Source organism: Empidonax traillii, unplaced genomic scaffold (assembly GCF_003031625.1).
Source record: "Empidonax traillii isolate 1590-97213 ecotype Southwest subspecies unplaced genomic scaffold, ASM303162v1 scaffold271:size677799, whole genome shotgun sequence".
Classification (NCBI taxonomy): domain Eukaryota; kingdom Metazoa; phylum Chordata; class Aves; order Passeriformes; family Tyrannidae; genus Empidonax; species Empidonax traillii.
In genome coordinates, this window is record NW_020955464.1 from 130893 (window position 1) to 151133 (window position 20241).

Sequence of the window (20241 nt, forward strand, 5' to 3'; positions counted from 1 at the left end):
TTGGTGTTTGTGCGATCTTTTTAATGAAAATCTGTCATATCTGGAAGTTATACCACATAGATGAATCACGTCACTAACCTGCTATGAAGTCACATATTGGACTTTTCAAGGAGTCTTGGGGTTTTCTTCAGATGCTTCTGATTAGGTTGTTACCTGGAATTAATTTTCCTTCTGTTTCAAGTCTCGGTAAACCAGCAGTCTTCAAATGTGAATAGCTGCTGGTTTACACTGAATGAAGGTTTTGTTATGTCTGACAATGTTTTAGTTTCATAAATGCAGAGTATGAGGTGATGATAAGAACACTGTGTTAATACAGCAGCAGGCAACCAGCTCCCGAAGCATTCAGTCAGTTGCAGTGGCCATACCATCCAACACAGCCATTTGGGACATTGGTTTTCATGGTTTCATGGCAGCTGGACAGTGTTATGCTTGAGCTGGCTGTATTTGGGGGAAAGGAGGGGAAAAGCAAGTACAAGGAACTTACTGAGGAGCAGATGAGTCTTTGGTTGTTCTGCATCACTGAGGCTGCCCCTCATCATAGTCTGCCACTCAAGCAAACGAACACAACCTGCTGGGTGCTTGTGGCTGGGCTTGTGCCGTTCAGAAGGGAATTGCTTGGTGCTTTCTGCTGGGGCACGTAAGTGCTTGGTTAATGTTGATCTGCAGATGGAAAACCAAGTCATGATTTATATAAGTGTTTTTTAAGTCAGTACAAATGCTGTGCCACTTTTTATGATGCTGCTGGGTTTGACTTTATTCTCTTTATTGGCAGGGTCCTCTTCTGGGACCTACTGATACTTGTTATGCATGTCTTATAAAAGCTTACAGGTCATATATATGCAGAGAACACTTTTATTACAATTTCCACTTGGAATGCTCACCACAAATGTAGAAATAACCTTCATAAAATAGGTCTGCCTCTTCCTTAATTCCAAAAAATAGATTACTAAAGCTGTCACTTTCCTTTCTAATGTTAATTTCTGGTTCCAACAAATAGTTAAATTTTTTAATGTTTTTGCCTAATACTGTGCCTAATTATATCTTCTGGGCACAAAGATGTAAGTAGTATCTGACCATAGAATCATAGGTCATATATATTGTTTACTTCTTTGAGAATCTACTGAATAGCTACGGCTTTTTGCTGAATGTATCCTCATGTGAGTGCTAATGTGCAGTGGCTTTGTAGCTGTAGTTGTTCATGCCTAAAAGCACTTGCTTTTTCCCCTTGCATGTTGTCCTAGGGTGATTATTTACAATGGATCCGTCAGTACAATCCAGTGTGATCTGACACCAAGATCGAAGCATACCTTGCTATTTCTCTGACTGTCCTCTCTGCTTGCAAGAGAGGAATATTGTCTTGTCAACCTGATCTTGCCATGCTATCTCAAATTCCTGTATGTGGCAAAACCAGGAGCAACAAGGGTGTGATTAAAAGCTGTTAGGCTTCTATACAAAGTAAGAACAAGTAGGATGGGGACCTTAGAGTTAACAGGGATCATGATGGAAATAGTAAAACAAATCATTGCTTCAGGAAAGGTCAGTTGGGCCATCGTTTGAAAATACAAGAACAAGGAAATGGAATAACAACTGAAAGGCTTGATTTGCATGTAGGAAATTCTGCCTCCTTGTTGAACTCAGTGTCTTATAGGATTGTTTGTTTCTTCATTTTGAGCTATATTTTTGAACTGTGTTCAAAACTAGGCTGTATAAGGTTGCAGGATAAGCCTTCAAACCACAAATCAACCTTTATCTGACTGGAAAGGAGATAAACGTCGTCTTTGGGAAGCTGATCCTTCTTTGTCCATTTATAGGATTTTCTTACGTGTGTTGTTAAGTCAAGTGTTGAGCAAGATACAGCAGTGGCCAGGTGCAGAACAGGACTAAAAGACAGGAATTGTACAGTGGATAAGGCTTGTTTCCTAAGCTAGGCTGAAAAAGATGTTAACTGAAGTTTTTGAGCAGTGTACATATTTTTGCTCTCTAATGGCTCATAGGTCATGTATGGTAAGCTAATAACATGCCAACGTGTGTGGAGTAGCAATTTGTTTATTTTTCTAAATAGTTCTTGAACTTTTAATTAAAACTTAGATTAAAAAGAAACTTAACTTGAAATTATGCAGTTGATCTGTGTGTCTTGGCAAATGAAACATGGCATTGGAGAGTGGAAGGATAGTAGAGATATTTGTTATTTCAGTGTTCCATCTCCAGGCACCTTTTGCCTGCTGTGATGATGAGATGCTGAAGTAACTGAGAACAATCTCCATTTGGGAAATGGAGAAAAACTCTAAGTCATAACAAAAATGTACTAACTTCATGTCATTATGGGTCATTAAAATAAAGAGACAGGTTCAGTCAAAAGACCTGAAACAAGTTAGACTTTCTTAACTTTCTAATCTCTTACCTATGTCGCTGAATTTTGGTTTGTGTTGTTCAGGCAGCCTAAATCTCATGGTAAGAGCCAGAACTGACAGAATTATAAGCCTGTAAGCTGATAGGAGCTAGAACGCCCTTAATTTTATTAGTTCCACTCTGCACACTGAGGATGGCTTGCTCACCACTTACGTATTTCTGTTTTAGCCTCCTCCTAAAGCGATGTATTATTAAGCATATCACAACATTAACATACTGTTATATGAACGGTGTTCATCCCTGTGACCTGTAGACATGTCCATTAGTGCCTTATTTTGACAGCAGCATGACAGCTGACAGCAGAAGTGCTTAATATATTACAATTTTGAAGCACCCCTGATGTAGTGGTAGCATTTGATAGTACTCTGGCATCTGGATGCTAAAACCGGAGGAGAGAAATTCTGGGGGCGTCCGTGGTGCTTTGGTTTATATAATGAGTTTTTCCCTTTTCTGAATACAGGCTGTGGCACATTAACAAATAACAAAAAGCTCAGGAAGCGGGGGATGGTTTCCGTAAGCTCTCACTGAGAGAAATTCAAGTTCAGTCACTGGGGATTTTGCTGCTTGAAGCATTTCTCCTGCAGTGCAGTGTGCTGTGCCCCTGGGCTGGCAGAGAACATCGAGCTTCAGTCCTAGTTAGCTTGCTTCTTATTCTAGACCTCTAGATGGGGGAGCAAAAGGAGATTGAGGGGACCAAACTCTTAAGTTGCTTGCATTATATTTTCAACTCAGCATCTTTATGAGACTGTATTTCTCTGGGCAGCATTAGATGTTTAGACTTTCAGTCAGTGCAGAAATTCTTCAGAGGTTCTCCAAACTAGAGGTGGCTAAATTGCTTGGAATAAGTGTATCTAACATATTTATTATTTTGGAAGCTATTTGAAAAACTTTTAAAATATTGATTTCCATGTGAAAAGTTTGCCTAGAATACATTTAAGAGAATGCTACTGACTGGTCACCTACTTTGAGAATATTGAAAAGCATCATCTAGTCAGTAGAAACTGAATAGAGAGAATGTGTGAATTTTTCCAAATGCATTTTTAGAAATCAGAGGTTCTGCAAACAATTATGTGATTTAAGCAAACATTCTGGGAAGAAAGACTGTGAACAGTCTGCAGATCTTACTCAGATAAAAATAATTTTACTGTGTACTCTTCCCCTTCTGCCCATTTGCCTAGATTTCTTCGTTGTGGTAGTTCTTAAAACAAATGCATGGTTGTTGTTTATATTAGCTATGTATTTCAGTGAGTAAACGCACTCTTTATTGCTGAATGGATATACACAGTTTAAATCCAAAAAGTACATTGACCTCGCTTAGGAAAACCAGACTTTACCAAAGCAGTGGGGAGGAGATAGGCCACAGAAGTTTGCACAACTGTCTTTTTTGTAGTCCATTTTGTAGTCCCTTCATCTCTCAGGGAGATATTTTTCTCCTCACCAACACCTCCCTCCCTGATTAAGGTAGCTCAATCTCCATCACTTTCCTGTGCAATTAGGTTTCTTATGGACATTCAGTGACTGTTCTTCAGTGTGTGCTTAGCTGTCCAGTATTGCACAGGTCAGTGTCCGTGGTGGTTGTTATTGTGGAGTGAGTGGTAAGGTTTCCTCTTGAAATGCTGTGGTGCCGTTCAGAGGCTCGTAACCCACCACGGTGTTTGGAGCACCTTTACCAGGGCACTAGTCTACCTTCCTCAGTTGTAAACACTTCACTGGTCAATATTTCTGTAGTGCATCTCTAACCTTTGTTTAAAGTGATGGTAGGAGATGGCCAGTCTCTTTTCTTCTGACACTGTCTTGTTCCAGACAGTGTTTTGTTCTCTGCCCCTTATGCCCTGTATTGGGCTCAATTATCCTGTAGGCAAAGCTTCAAAACTGTAGACTACTGGCTGCTTCCTTCAGCTGATTTCTCTCTGTGTGTCATCTCCTATGGCTGATGATCTTCTCTCCAAGCATTTACCATCAGATTTAATCATTATGCTAATAACTGCACAGTGGAAATGGCTAATTTCTGAGCACATGATCAGTGTAACTAATGAATTTACTGTAACAATAGCAGGATAACATATTCAGCAGCAGGAACATAGTGGTGTACTCCTCTCTGTGTCTACATGCAAGACTTTCTCTTTGAGATTACTGTTGTCTTTCAACCTGCCATCAAGCTCCAGTGTTTGTGTTCATGTGCACTTGCACAGGACCCAGCAAAGATCTCATTCTGAGTGTAGGCATGTACAAGTCTGAGATGTCCTGGTGGAGGGATTGACTGGTGACATGCTTTTTTCTTGGCCAAGGTTCTCTGCCAGAGTGCTCTGCCTTAGAAAACGTTTTGCTGGGTAAGATTTTGCTGGCTCAGTATGGGTTAAGTACTGCTGGGACTGTTGAGGCCATCTGGATGTTACCAACAGATGTAGTTGCAGTATTTCATATCAGGCGTGGCCAAGAGTAGGAGGCTAAAGGAAATCCATTTACAGAAACAATGTGCAACTTCCTGTTTGAGTTGTGTGTGGAAATAAAAATGGCAATGGAGAAGTAGAGCGGTCTTAGCAATTCCATCTCTGCCCTGGCCTTTCCTCCCCACCCTGTTAGACTGGTAAACGTCATACATACTTGTGATTTGATTGTCTGTCTTCTGCTTTTTCTTAATATATCCCAAATTATGAGAAGTCTGTATGACTCAGTCCAAAATAGTAATGCGGTTGTAGGAAATGTGTGAGGGAATTTTTGTTAACTCCTTTTTTGCTGGAGTATCTTAATAGGTTTCCATATGCAATACTGTAGAAACTGGGTTTTCAGAAGAAATTTGGGCTGAGTGAGGTTCATGATGCTTCTAAACTTGTCCTGTGTTGATGTACTTTCAGAAGGGATAGCTGCTTACTGAAGGGGATTTGAGAAAGGGGAGACTGCATCAGGAAGTTGAACTGTCTTGTTCTGTATTTGTCTTTGAAAACAAAAGTGAGGAGCTTGTCAGATCCTTGTTGTTTTAATATTCAAGTGACATGGAAGAGCTCTTTGCTGCAATAATATGCTGAAGGTAGTAGCATAGATACTAAGTTAACTATAGAGTAGAATAAGTATACTGAAAACTTGTAAGTGGAATCTGTAGTGGCTGAGGGTTGTTCCTGCCACCTTATGTTACTGATAAGACTTACGGGGAGTGGATCTCATCTTGCAGTGGGGAGTGAGAATAAGTCTCTTGCAATAGGGACAAGAGGAAAAAACTGGCCATTGCTGGTTATCCCTCCACTGGGGTAGCACCTCATAGTGTTGTTTGACATAAAGCCTTGCTTACGTTTTTGTAAAAAATCTTGAAAAAATCTGGAACTTTAGTAATTCTCTTCTGAACAAAATGCAATCTTCAACCTTTGAACATTTAGGAAACAAAAGAAGACAAAAAGATGTCTCATGTATGGTAAACTGTGTTTGTGGCACTAGGCCAAGATGGTTTGTGGTGTAGATAGTATGGCCTTTAGCCATATGATGTCTGTTTAATTAATAGTTACAAGTTACTCCTGGTGCAGAGCTGACCCAGCTGAAAACTAACACATCTCCCACTAGCTTGTATCTCTGCTATCAGATGGCATATGGTCAAAGAGGTATAGAAATAACATTGTGCCTTGGTTAATTTGTAATCATAACTATGTCAGTAGGTGGTTAGAGGATACCCAGCATCATTCCAGCATATGTTGTCTCTGTTTTATGGCTTAGGGTAGTGGTCTGTCATAGGACTGTCAATCTTAGACACCTCATAAGCCTTGAATTCACATGGAGAAGTGGGGTGCCTGGGAGAGACATTTTGTGTAATGTGTAGGTTTTGTTGATTTTGGTTGTTTGGTGGTTGGCTTTTTTGTTTGTTTGTTTTAAGAAAAGTATGTGTCTGAAAATTAGTGCAGAAAACATTCAAGTAAATACACGTGACAAATGAGAATAATCCATTTAACATAAACTTTATTATTGGAGAGTATTTTATTTTGCTATTAGAGATGATAAAATAAGGAACTAAAGAGATGATAAATTAGAGCTAAGGGAATATTAGCTCCCTTTCTCATGGTATGGGTTCTCTCATCCCCTCCCCGGTTTGACTTGCCAAATTGCAACTGAATGTGAGGGATTTGGTTTTGGGCTGTTTTTTGTTCAGGCATGATCATACTGACTTGTCATTGTTACAGCTCCTTACCTTAGACAAACTTTCAGAAAATTCCAACTTGTTTTGTTGAGTTTATTTATTTTTTTATAAGCTTTTTTTAGATGGTTTCCTTTTCAGCCACCTGCAGTGCTCTTTGCAATTGCACATGTTCATCTCCTACAACATTGCTTTTTTTGGCACACAAAATGCTTTTCGTTTGACATACAATTTTGTTCTACTCCCATGGTGGTTCTTTAGTGAGTCTAAACTACTGAAGAAGCTGTTTTCATTTTCCTTTCTGTCTATGTGCTTTCCTTCAGTCAAAAATATATTTAGGCTTGTATGTTTTGTTTAATTCTAGGCAAGTGCATTGCTTCCCATAAGGAAAAGAGGGACTCATTCAACCACTTTAAAATACTGCAACTCTTATGTGGGAGCTTGCATAAGCATATTTTGCTGCTGCCTTTTTTTTTTTTTTTTTAATGAGCTGACTCGTGTATACATTCAGAAATACCCATAAAAAAGTTACTAAAATCTAATTTCATCTACTGAAATACACTCACATGTGCAGTTGGGATTTTGACTTCGCGTAATCAAAAGCCTTTATCTGCTTTTTAAGACTGAATACATACATAATGTGTTATGACTACACATCCCAAATGTTGTTTTGTCAAAAATGTATCAGTAGGATTGTACAGATGAAACACTTCTCTTTTGAAGTGCCTTCTGCTTTAAGGACTGGTTTTAATCAGCAACTGGTATTAGTTAATCACTGAAGTGTCTGATTGGTTCCCTGTGTAGAACAGTAGAGGAGAGGGGATGTTATCTTGGTGGTTCTCTTACTGGAACCCTGTCTTGGTGAAGGGGAGGTGGTGGGTCAGAGGGAGGACTGAGTAAGAGAACTGACTTTCAAAAAAGTGTTTGTTGTACAGTGTGAAACCCAAGTAGATGGTTACCAGTTGTTAATTTACCATATGCTGTGGTTTTTGATCTGATGCAGAGCTGAGTCTGTATTTCTTGTCATGCAGTGGTTATGAAGTGGTGGGTTGTGGGGTTCAGCCACAGCTGAATCTCCTGCAAGTACTGGAAAGCATATTCTAGAGTGATCAGGGATTTTGTGTTCAGAACAGGGAATAGCACCATGAAAGCTGCTTTTCTCTCTTCTTACTCCTGATATGTGATGCTCAAAAGCCATAGACTTTAGAAGGCAGGTAGAGATAAATGCAGATAATCTCCCCATCTCCCTTTCTCTGTGTCTTCCCACAGAGATCTGTATTAGTGATGCATTTTTTTCTACCTGTGTGTTATACTCAACTTCTTAAAGAAGGTGTTGAACTAGCAGTTAAATTTGAAAGAAAAAAAGTTATCTAGAACACAAAAATTTGTTTGTACTCCCCATGAACATGTATCAGAGGTCCAGAGGTCATTAGAGAGCTTTTTTTTTTTTTTAATGAGTAATGTTCATAATTCACTTCTTTTTGCACCATGTGTCTGTTTGGTTTGCTCAAACGGATAAAATCTGCAAGTAGGGTTTGCCACAATGGGAAGTGTGACCCATAACTCACTTGTGCTTTTTCATTAGCAATGAAAAGCACGGGTGGAAGGTGTTTTACAGAGAAATCTGGGGTCACTTTCTCCCTTTCACTGTGTTCAGAGCAGGCAGCTGTGGCAGCGGTGCCTGTACCTGTGCCCACCTACACTGTGTCTATTCTCAACACTGCTGCAGGTGCACAGCTCCAAGAATCTGGCCCAAGCAGCAAAGCTACTTGCTTGGCGTAGCACAGGAAGTCTGGTGGAGCCAGGAATAGAACTTCAATCTGCTGTTTTCCAGGCTCTTTCTTCTAGCCACAGACCCATCCCACCTCCTCCCTTCAGTCGACTGACGTCCTGGCAGACAGCTGCCTCCTGCGTGCAGGGCCAGCTGCTTCTGCAGCGCTGTCTGACCTCCATACTCCAGATGTTTGAAGTTCCATTTCCCCCATGCTTATGTGAACTTTAGCAAAATGCTTCTGGCATTTAACCAATGCAATGGAGAGGAGGGAGGACTGTTTTCTTTACTTTTTTTTTTTTTTTTCTGTAACGAGGGCCTCTGTAGAGCTGCTAAAAATCTCTTCCTTTGTAGGACTTAAACTCCATTTGCCTTCAGTTACCATCTGCCAGTCTTACATCCCACATCCCTCTCCCTGTTCCCAAAGACACTCCTGCAGACCTCCCCTCCTTATGCTCTGTGTTGGGATTGTCTTCCTTTCAGCTGGGGAATGTGGGGAGCAGGGGTTGAAGGTGTGATGAGACACCCTTGTGTCTCTCCACAGATATTTCTCATTTATAGACCCTAATTCTCTGAGGTGGCATTTCACAGGTGAGACCTACTGGTTTCTGTCAGCTGCCCCATTTTATGTTCTCAGCATTATCTGTGACCATACTCTGAAGAGAATAAGCAAGAATAACGTGAGAAGCTTCTTTCCTTCTGTCCTGTCTGAAGGATGAATGTGTCCTCCATAGCAGTCCTATTTGCACTTGGCACCAGGAAAGAAAAATCAGGCATGAAGTCAAGTCTGGCTCTTGGACAAGTGGGCTGGTTTCTTTGCTCTGATTCTTGTCCTAGAATATCATGTACCCACTCCCAGCCCCTCTGGTCTGTCCTTGCCCCGCGTCCCCTTTCTGCTCAGTTTCCCCAGCAGAACGTGTGACTAGATTTGCCAATAGGGTACTCTGAAAAGCATCTATATAAATAATCCTTTAGCTGAACAGGCCTCTCTTTTTTCCTTTTCAGTGCTATTGTATAGGTGTACGTGCCACTCCACAGGTTGTGTTTTGGAAGTTGGGGTCCACTTCTCAGTGAATCCCAGTCTTCCTTTTGGAAGAAAGGCTAAAGGTGGGGCTACTTGTCTATGCCCAGTAATCTTTTAGCCTGTTTCTCTGGCTTTTGTTTTCAGCTTCTTGATTTTAATGAGGCTTTTTTTCCACACTTGCAAGCATATGTTCTGTCAGTCAGCAATCAATTTTTTTTAAAGTATGTCTTGAAATCAGTGTGGCTTAAGAAACATGCTGTGGAACTATGTGCATTATTGTTTTGCATTCAGTGCTTCTGAAACCATGCAGAAAGCAAATTGTCCTGAGTAAATGAGATATTTATGGTATACTTCCCTCCTTGACTACTTCTCCCTCCACCCAACTCTCCTGAGACCCCAGAAAAAAAATGTATATGAAGGTATAAAATACCTTCAAACCTTGCTCAAGTCTGGTCTGCTTTATGCTGGTGTCAATTGCTTGGACAATCAGAGAAAATCTGCTAGTCTTTATAAAGAAAAAGGTTTAAATTCTTGAGTCAGTGGCTAGCTCCATAGGATTAAACTGGCATATAATCTGTGTTCAGACATAATTAAGAAATACAGTGATAAACTGTCAAAATAAAGCCCACAACCAACACTTTATAAACCCTCATCCCCAATGGATGATATTTATAAGATGCATTGTTAGCATTGTGATTATATATATAGGTATATAGCTCATGTATATAAATATATTTCATGTGTATAAATGTATTTTAAATATATTTATGTGTGAGTTACTTCTGGAAATAGGACTTAGTATTTCTTTTATTATTTTTCCTTTAATCTGTCTAATGCCTTTCCCCCCTCTGCTGATGGTGAACATTTTATATGGACTGTGAAAGTTGCTGTATATATCTGTGTTGATGGCCTTAGTTCATTGTGTTAATCTGTAAAACCTCTTGAATGTGAGCCCTCTCTGCAGGAAAAGGAAGGTGACATATCAGATTACATGAGACATGGCTTATCTGACTCCTCTAGCCTTTTACCTTAAGAGGCCTGGATTTACCAGGACTTCAGGAGATGAAGCTTTCTGGAGAGGCTGTCCTACTATTGTCACTTGTCTACATGCTGAAGGGAATGTGTGAGAAACTTCTATCTATAAACTTACCAGAAAATATTACTGGATTTGCAGCTCTTAAATCTATTTCAGTTGCCTCCTACATTGCCAGCACCACGTACAAAGCAAACACACAAGGTGAAACTCGGATGTCTAAATGCTTCAGAGGTGATAGGAGACCTGTCTTTCATGATGCAGCTTCAGAAGGCATGGCAGGATATTCTGAGGATTCTCAAATGACTTTTAGACAGTGGTGTTCAGGCAACTATTAGCTGTAGTGATGGATTGTGTATGTGAAATAATAAAGCCTTGAAATCCTTATATTCTGAAAAGAATTTGGGGAACTGAAAAAAGCGTCTCCCTCTTTCTTCTCTACTAACTTGCTTGTTGCTGGCACTGACTTTCTTCTGTGGATTGACTGATAAGTTGACAGTACTTTAGCAGACTTGATTCTGGTGACTGTCCAAGGGACTGTTAAAGATGTCTTGAATTCATCTCTTGAAGAGGGAGATGCTAAGAAAGACCTTTCCTCTTTTTGTTGTGAAAGATAACCGATATAAAGCCTCTAGTATGGTAACTTGAGATGAAGATTTGTTCAAAGCTAATTAGGGACTTGAATTTCACACAATTGATGGCTAACTGAACATGATAAAAGGTTTCATCAAGTCTTCTGCCTTAGAGACAGGATTGGTCCCACTAGTTACTGATAACAGGGCAGTACTTCTGTCAGTGTTTCATTCAGTTCCCTTATATGCTTCTCCAATGTTGGTTAACTTAACCAAATGTCTGTGCTGAAAAACTGGTAAGAAAAAATGCTCACCAAACTGCCCAGTTTTGGTCTGTAATTGAGTTGGTGCAGTCACAGCTGGGGTATTCAAACAATTTCTAGTCAATGGAATTGACAGTTCTAGTTCCCAATGCCAGCCTCTAAACAGCCTCATACTTTGGAGAAGATCCCCATGGACTAAATGAGTGTGTGCATAGTGATAAACAAGGATGAGCAATGCCAGTTGTGCTGACACTCTGCTCTCTGTGTCTCCTGTGAGGCCAGGCTTGCTTAGTGCTCAGACTCTCCTGGATAAGAGATGGAAATAAATTATTTTAGTTCCATAGGTAAACTCTTAAGTTTCTCAAACTATATCTTGGTGGGAATCATACAACATATATTTGCATTAGTCATCAAGTCAAGTGCTTGAATTACTAGCACTTTCATTGTGAGTTAATGAAATATGTACTTTGTAGTGTTGTGCAGACATCTGTATGTGTCATAAACCCACAAACTATTCACTTGTGTTTTTTTATGCCTGATGTGCCTTAAACCTATAATTGATCTTTTCTGTAGAATATTTTTCTTGCAGTTTAAATATGCTCACACTTCCTGTGTTGAATAACACTAAATTTTCTGTTGAATTTTCTTTAAAAAATAACAGCATAAAATGGTGCTCTCACTGAAAAAGTTAGCTGTCTGGCTGAGCTCATTAAAGGTGGGGATTTTACTGTTCTTTTTGTAGGTCAAACTCACTTCCTTGCAAGTGGCCTGTACGGTGTACCGTGTCCAGGATCTCTTCAGTGCTGTTACTCAGTTATCTGTAACTCATCTGTTAGAGTCTTATTAAATACAATTTCTTTATGGAAGTAGCAGTGGAATAAATCTCTGTCTCTAAAACAGAAACAGGGTTATGTTCTTAGTCTCATCAGTTTTTTTTTTCATTTCAGGGAAGCTTATTGTATGAACTGTAGAGCAAGACAATGAAATCTGTAGTTTTGGAGAATGACATTAAGGGTTAATATTAAACTGTGTCTAGGAACAGATTGCAAAGATTGAGGATTTGGGTATTTTTCATTTATTTTAATGATGCTGAAAGCACCTTAGTTGTTTCTTAAGTTATGTTTCCTTTGGTTAACACTACTATTTATAGTCTGTATGTATGAACATGTAGAAAATATTTTTGGTGTTAGAATGTGTTTAACATTCAACTATATGTATTTTATTACTATTTCCACCTAAGTCTGAAGCTGTGGCTCATTTTTACAGGTAGTAGAACAGAACTTACTTTTCATATGCAAATGTAAAGTAGTAAGCTTAGAATCCAGACAGTTGTCCCAGAGGTCAAGGTTGGACACTATACTTTCTCTGCAGCACTGTCTATCCCATATATTTGTAGTTTTATTGACAAGATTCACTGTGAAGCCTATGTCTTTGCCCAATATTTTGTATCACATCAGGCACAGTTTTTGCTGAAGCAAGATACTATATTTGATGGATTGCCAGCCTGATGGGGTATGTCAAATCTACTGTTCCAATTGGCTTGTTTTCAATTAGACGTCTTAGGGCTCTTTTTCTGATGCCATTCTTTTATAAATCTGTGGTTTTGTTTGTATAAAGTAATTCTAATCTATTCTGTTAACATTTAGGTGTTTATATAACACTGATTACCTTGTAACCAGGGCTTTACTTGAAATACAGTAACAGACCCACCTCTATATTCAACACAAACTGAAAAATCAAAAAAGGGATACAATGTCAAAATTACAGAAAACTTCTGACAGTAAAGTTGCCCAGCTTTCCTTGTCTCCTGAATTTAGAGAAAGTAGCAGCTTAAGGAAGCCTGTAGATTTTGAGCCTACATTCCTTCTTGTCTGTGTTTGGGGACGAGTTGAAAAGTTACCAGCTTGCAGCACTGTGCAGCACAGGACACTGGTTTGAAGGCCATTCATATGTGAAAACAAAACTTCTTAAAACCATTGCATGAAATGGCCTGAAAAAGTGGGGGTGTAATTTTAGATTTTTTTTTTCTCTTATGTGTTTGGATGTTAGGTTTTTTTAAATGAAGGAAATGTCCTTGAAGTGACTTTTTGCTGTTCCTCAAACTCATTTGGTAGTTTGAGTTTTGGGGCTTTTGTGGGTGGGGAGGGAGTGTTTGGTAAGTGGGGGTTTTTTTGATGGTTGGTTGGTTTTGGGGTGGGTTTTATTTGCCCTTTTTTTTTTTTTTTTTAATTTGTGACTTTCTACATTCTATCTTAGTGTCCCTTTTGGGGAGTTTTGTTTGTCCACTCTTTTTACCTGGTAGCAGCCACTTTCGCTGTTGAGGACTGGGGAGCTGTTCTCTCCCCTAACTCCACTCTTCCCAAAAGCCTGGCAGATTTTTCCAGCTCCACCACACAGGTCAGTGTGTGTGCTGTTACAGCTTCATTTGTGAGGAACTGGGGAGGAGCAGAGTAGGAAACCTGGAGTTTTCCTGCACAGCACTTCTGGAGTACAAATCTAAAGGGTATTTTCTTGGTGTAAATTTGTGGTATTAGTGTAATGAGTTGTCCTGTCCTTCAGGACAGCCTTAAGTTGGCAGTGCCTTGTTAGTGGAATTGATTTGACAGAGATGATTCTTTTTGTTTTATTTCCTGTTCTTTACCAGCTGTGCATGCATTTAGTGAGAGGAGTGGTGGCTGTGTGAGTATCTGGCTCATAAATTTGAGTTGCAGTGGTTCAGGATTAAAAAGATTGTAGAAGCTTGAATTGTTTTTCTTTTTCCCTTCTTCTCCTCTCGTCCCCCTCTCTACATGCCTAGATGTGTGAGCTGTATTAAAATATTTACATATCCTCAAATTAGCTTGGCCAGATGTACTGCAGTTTCTATTCCTTGTAAATTGTTTGTTCTGGGCTTGCACACTTTAGCGCATGGGTAGAGTGGTATCTACAGCACAGAATAATAAAAGAATGACTATTTGCTGTATCATTGCTGTGCTGCACTTGGCCTTGATGCTACTTCTGAGGAAGCAAACAGTTAAATTTTAACTCTACATCCTGTTGTTCAACTGGGTTTTTTTCATATGATTTGAAGAAGACAGAGGAGGCAGCTAATAATTAACAGTTCCTTCAACCTCCAAGCTTAACTTTGCTTCTGGATTAGCTGGCATAGTCCCTAGCACCCAGTTATAATGGCAAAGGGGTTTGAGTTAAATTTTGCCTCCCAAAGAAAACGTATTGTGCTTTTCCCTCTTCTCCAAGTCACTGTAATGCTGAAGTTTTTATCACTGCATTATGTTGGCTAGGAGTGAGAAGCCCATCCCTATACCCCAGATTTTAAGTTATGTTTAATATTTATGTTTCAGCACAGGCCAAACATAATCGAAGATAGTCTGATTCTTTGCTAGTGCTTATTAACCTGTGTTAACCCAAGTCAGCTGGCCAAACTTTGCTGCTCTGTCTTTGATGTTTAAAAGTAAGTCTTGTGCGTGAAATCACAAACTAACTACTGTTTTAACTATCTTGTTACCATATCAGAGCAAACACTCATAGCTACAGATGTCAAATGTGACCAGAGTTTTGAGAATTGTCTGTTTTGACTGTTACCTGGTATATGTGGCTTGTGCTTCTTTGACATTAACTCTTCTGGCTGGATAATTATGCTGTCCTACTAATAATTGTTCCTGTGTTGAGTATTTCCTCTTCTGGAAGTGAAAAGCATTGCCTACAAATAAAGAATAAACTTACACATGAATGTTAAGCAAATAGATACAAATAAAAATAGAATAATGAACAATTGTTCACATCAGAGTTAATAATATGCAGATCTAAGAAAAAAGTAATTTCTTGAAGTAAGATGCTGTCTAGTAGCTCTGATGGGCAGCCTATTGCTCTGGGCAAAGCATATGCTGTGAGCCTTTGCTTTGCATAGGGGTAAAATCCCGCCGTGCTTTTCCGGTGCACCAGATGTGGTGGGAGTTGCAGTCTTGTTTGCTTTGAACAGCAAATTAGTCTCTTGCACAGGCATGCCTGAATGCTGTTCAAGGCTTGCATATGTGCCCTGTTGTTGGCCCTGTGCTATGATACAGCCAGTCTCCTCTTTGCTTTGTTTACCTTACTGAAATCCGTGCAAAGGCTTTACAGATCACTGCTTCATTTTGGATAAGCTGTCCGATAAAATTAATATATGCTCTTTTCTTGTTCTAAGAGGTTTTTTCCATTAACAACAATTTGTTTCAGCATTACTTAAGTTAGTTTCCAAAACAGATATGGTACAGCATCTTTTCCTGGACTTTCTTACCCTCTGCTGCAGTAACTTACGCGTTTTTCCATCCGCTGAACAAAACCGAATTTATTAGTAGTAACAGATTTGTTTTGCGAGAATGAAGTAGAAACATGGTTTATTTCAAGGGACATAGCAGTATTTTAAAATACTCTATTTTGAAACATTGTAGTGTGTTTCTTAGATTGGTGTTCTCAGGCCTCCTATATTGCTGTTGTTCAGTTGACTGTAACTAGCTGTTTTTTTTTCTCACCCATACAATGCTTGTGTATTACAAAATATGAAAAGCTGCTTATTATTAAAGAGTTTTAAAAGGTAGTTTGAGAGCTGCTGTTATTGAACAGAAAGGTTCAGGTTGTATGGAGAAATTGGAAGAGAGATGATCCAACAACATGTAGCACAACAGTCATAATCCTTTTCAGCAAGATCAAGAAATAAACTAAAGGCAGAACTAACATGTATATTTTAGTCTCTAAAAGGAAAAGAACAAAAAACAGCTGGATTTGAAAAAATAAGAGTGGTCATATTCTTTAGTCCTCATTCTATCATCTGTGAAATTGGCTGTCAGAGCAAATGTGGCTGCAGTGGGTGATATCTGATACTGATGTAGTGGTAAATGCTTGATATATAGGATTGTCTCACTTGAGAAGGTGTTTTTTTTAGTTCCTGACTTGGGGATTCTTCAGAGCATGAGCATTTAGAACAATAAAGCTTTCTCCAAAGTTTTATTGGAATACTTAATTAATTTATTCCAAGTAAGCTAATGCAGACATACATTTTTAATGTCCTGCGTTGCTCTGGAAAATCACAACTCTTACTTCTGCTAAGATTTTCAGTGCTTCCAAAGTAAAAGAACCTTTTGCAATGTTACAAGTAGTCTGTTATTCAGCTCTAAGCTATGAAAACAAACTTGCTTGGTATTCCTGCTTTAGGTGCTTCTCCACTTGTGTTCCCACTTATATTCTGCAATGGTATCTAACAAAGCTGTTAAGGAGGGTTTTATGTCTTTCTCTAGTTAGGAGAATTTAGGATTACTTAAGCATGTGTACCAGTTAATGAAAAAAGCAGTTCTGCTAAAGACATTTCACAGTGGACACCGAATGCTGGCTTTCCTAGAAATGGTCATTTCCTGGATACTGACCTTGGTTTTTTTTTCATCTTGCCTCATACAGAAGTAGAGTGAAAACTAATTCTCTGCTTCATCTTTGACTCTGCTTCACTAAACAAAACTTTGCACATCACGACATTCATTTTAGATTAGACTAATTCTAGAGACATACCTAAACAAATACTGATGGACAAGGATTTTCCTTTCTTTCTGAACTTTCACTCTTCTTTTTTTTTTTCCTATGATAGTCTCTCTAGGAAGAATTGATACTTACAGACTAAGAATTACTTTCTTTAGTGGAAAAAGTGGTGACTTGATAGGTTTTGCTCCAAGTGGTGGTTTTTGTCATATACCATCTCCTGCAACAAGATCCTGAAGTTCTAGTAGGTACTTAAATGAGTAAATTCAACCCCTGAAGCTCGAAATAGGCTTTCTAGAGGTGGGAGTTCTTGTGACATCTGATGATTGATTTGCACTTGTTCTCCTTCAGCTAGGGTTTAAACAGTGGTTATATTGCGTGTAGAAACATATGTCTGTTATGTGAAGCTTAGTTTGATTTTTTACACACTGCTGGACTGGCTTTTCTTTGTCTCTTTAGATATTTTTCTAATAAAATTATGGTACTTAGCATATTTTATATTCCTTTACTTGCATCTTTAAGGCTTTGTTTTACTCTTTTAATAAAGCTGCTATGAACAGTATGATTGAAACTAGCCTCAGTGCTGAAATTAGTCCTTCTCTGTGCAGACTCTTACTCTGACATGCACTGATGGCTTTGCTGAAAGAAATTACCGCACAGACTTCCCAAGCTTAGTCCCCCTCTGGGGCTGTGGGCAAATTGCTTAGCTTGTCTGTCCTGGTTTCCCAGCTGTGGAGTTGGAGTAATTTATTACTAGTGCCTGTCATAAGAACACTGAGGGTTCATCTGCAAGGACTGTATCTGCATAGTGTCTTTAGAGTGTCAAAGCAGTAATGTATAATTGTAATTTTATTATTAATATTGGTTATTTCATTAAGGTGTAATTTTCTAACAACGTTTGTGTAGATTAAACTCATTTCATCAATAAACTGGCATCCTTCCAGCAGTATTAACTTAGTTCAGACTCTTTATCTTACAGCGAAGCCTAAACATGTAGCTAGCTCTATTTAAAAAAAAAACAACAAACCAGCAAATGCCTAAAGAAACCCATACTTTCTTGTTTTTAATCTAGACTGTGGACATCCATAAAGAAAAGGTCGCTCGCAGAGAGATAGGCATTTTGACGACCAATAAGAACACATCAAGAACTCACAAAATTATAGCACCAGCGAACATGGAACGTCCTGTAAGGTATATTCGAAAACCTATAGACTACACGGTGCTGGATGATGTTGGCCATGGCGTAAAGGTAAGAATATCCAGATACTTGAGGACTCCAAGTAACACAGACCAGGAGATAGGGGCAGGGCAGAATGTTACTGATGTTAAAATGTTTAGTTCCTTAATGATAGGAAGGGTAATATGCTCCCATATACAAACATTTCAATAACAAAATGGATTGTTTTACAGTGCGGGTTTTTTGAGCACTGTTGGCCATAACCTTGTGACTGTCAGTGGTAGTCATAGTGTCAGGAAATAGTGGCTCATGATCTTAGGCTAATGACTTGTCAAAAAGAGCCGTGACTGACTTTTAGGATTATTACTCCTTCCTCCTTTTGATTAAATTGGGAAACTAGCTGGTGGGGTGGGGTGTTTTGGAGGGTGGACAGCAGAAAGAGGGTCAGCTCATTTGCTTTTAAATCTCAGTGATTTTTGATGTCTCACTCCCATGCTTTCAGAGAGTCTTGTTTTCCTTGTCTCTAAATAAAAGCCTTCATAAATTAATGTCCACCTTCTTTGAAATGGTCATAATTGAAGTGAATTAATGTAACACCATTTGCTCCCTGGACATCTTTTTATAATAAATACCTTTGTATCTCTCTAGAGTAGGCCTTCCAGGTATATTCAGTTTACAACAATCTTCCCTTGGATGGCACTAATTCAACACCCCTGTATCCTCTAAAACTTGATGTGCACTGGTCAGTCAGCTGTGCAGCTACATCAGCCTTTGAATGGCTGAGCTCTTGAGGAACAGATCTTTCAGAATTACTTGACATAAAAGAGTACCAGGGTCCCTCCTGCTTCATAGTAACCATCCCAGTGGCCAGAGGAGTCTAATTCCAACACAAGTTAGAAAGAAGTTCTATATCCTGACAGCTCTAGTATGAATTAATGTAGTGACTTCAGACTACCTGATTTTTTTTGTTTGTTTGTAACTAAATCTGTATTACTGTTTTTTTACATAATTGAATTTTACAGTTTATAATAATTGAAGCCAAACTGGATGAAGAACAGTCTTGTGTAGAAACCTGAAAGACATAGTCTGAATTTCTACAAAATAGAAACACTGGAGTCAGAGAAATTGGTGATTTTTCAGTACAGTCTGCATTTGAGCACTCTATGAATAAAGAACACAGGAATTCGGTGTCAGGTTATTGGTTTCTGCATTTAAGTGCTCCAGGGATCAGGTGCTGTAGAAGACTTTTTAAAAGTAGAATAGTTACTGTTAGTCTCTGCAATTGATGCTTTGCTGAACTATTTGCAATTGTGCAGGCTCAAAACAGGTGGTTTGATCCATGAAGGCTGAAGCTGTTAAGGTGTAGTAGTTGCATTTTCCAGTATGGCTGTTTGCTTTTGGGAGTGCCAGTGTCTTTATTCATGTGATCCTCTTTGTTTAGGGGGTGGAAATGAGGTTCTGTTTACCTATTTCTAGGCAGCTCTTATGGGATTTTTCTGGTAAAGGGTTTTTTTAGATGTTAGTAGTTTATTCTATAATAAAAGCTTGGTCTTTTCAGAGGTAAAAATATCTGCTAGTAGTAACCAAATTTACCAACTCATTAGAAGTCAGCTGCAAATTATATCATGCTATTGTTTCTTCATTGAGTGGTTTGCCTGAGTTAGTTTTACAACTGTGGAAGGCATGAAACAGTTGGTATTTTTTGTGTAGACTTGTTACACAAATGAAATAAGCTACCAGCCAGACCTCAGGTATATAGTTCAAGGTGGCTGTCATGCATTTGACACCTTCATTAGTGTTGACATTCACTGGACACACTGCTGAAAAGAGTGTGCTGAGACACACTCATTATGTCACTAATGAATGACATAATTAAATGTTTTAGCCATCATATTAATTGGATTCCAAGACTGACACAGATCAAAGCTCTGAAGGAAGTAGCTTACTTTGTCTGCAAACCTAGATGTAGCTAGTGCTCTTGTAAGAAAATCAAACCAAAACAACTTCAGAAACCAGATCAGGTCCTGTTGGAAGTCAGCACAAATAACAGATGATGCTGAGAACCTGAGTTACCACTTGGACATACAAATCAGGGGGAAGCATATTGAATTACAAACTTTGTCCAGAATGGTCTTAGAAGATGCTTCAGATTCTGTTAAGCCTTATTTTCTTGAGCAAAGACTTCACCCCAAGTTGGATAGCAACATGTCCAACAGGGCCTTATAAACCACGTTTTTCTAGAGTAAAAGAATTTTGATTTTTGCCTGGAATAATTGTTGGTTTGGCTAACTTGCAGGTCCTTGAATGTCTTCTGCTGTAACCACTATCAGTAAAATAAAGTACAACACATACATTGGCATTTAAGAATTA

General features: G+C 38.9%; 1 protein-coding gene across 11 annotated transcripts in view; it reads left to right on the top strand.

The window, feature by feature from the left end:
* Positions 1-20241, top strand: part of ABI1 (abl interactor 1) — a 77521-nt gene that overhangs the window by 30990 nt on the left and 26290 nt on the right. For all 11 annotated transcript variants that reach the window (XM_027889748.1, XM_027889749.1, XM_027889741.1 and 8 more), the window contains exon 3: positions 17767-17943. In XM_027889748.1, coding sequence (XP_027745549.1) covers positions 17767-17943 — 177 coding nt within the window. The remainder of the gene's footprint in view (positions 1-17766; positions 17944-20241) is intronic.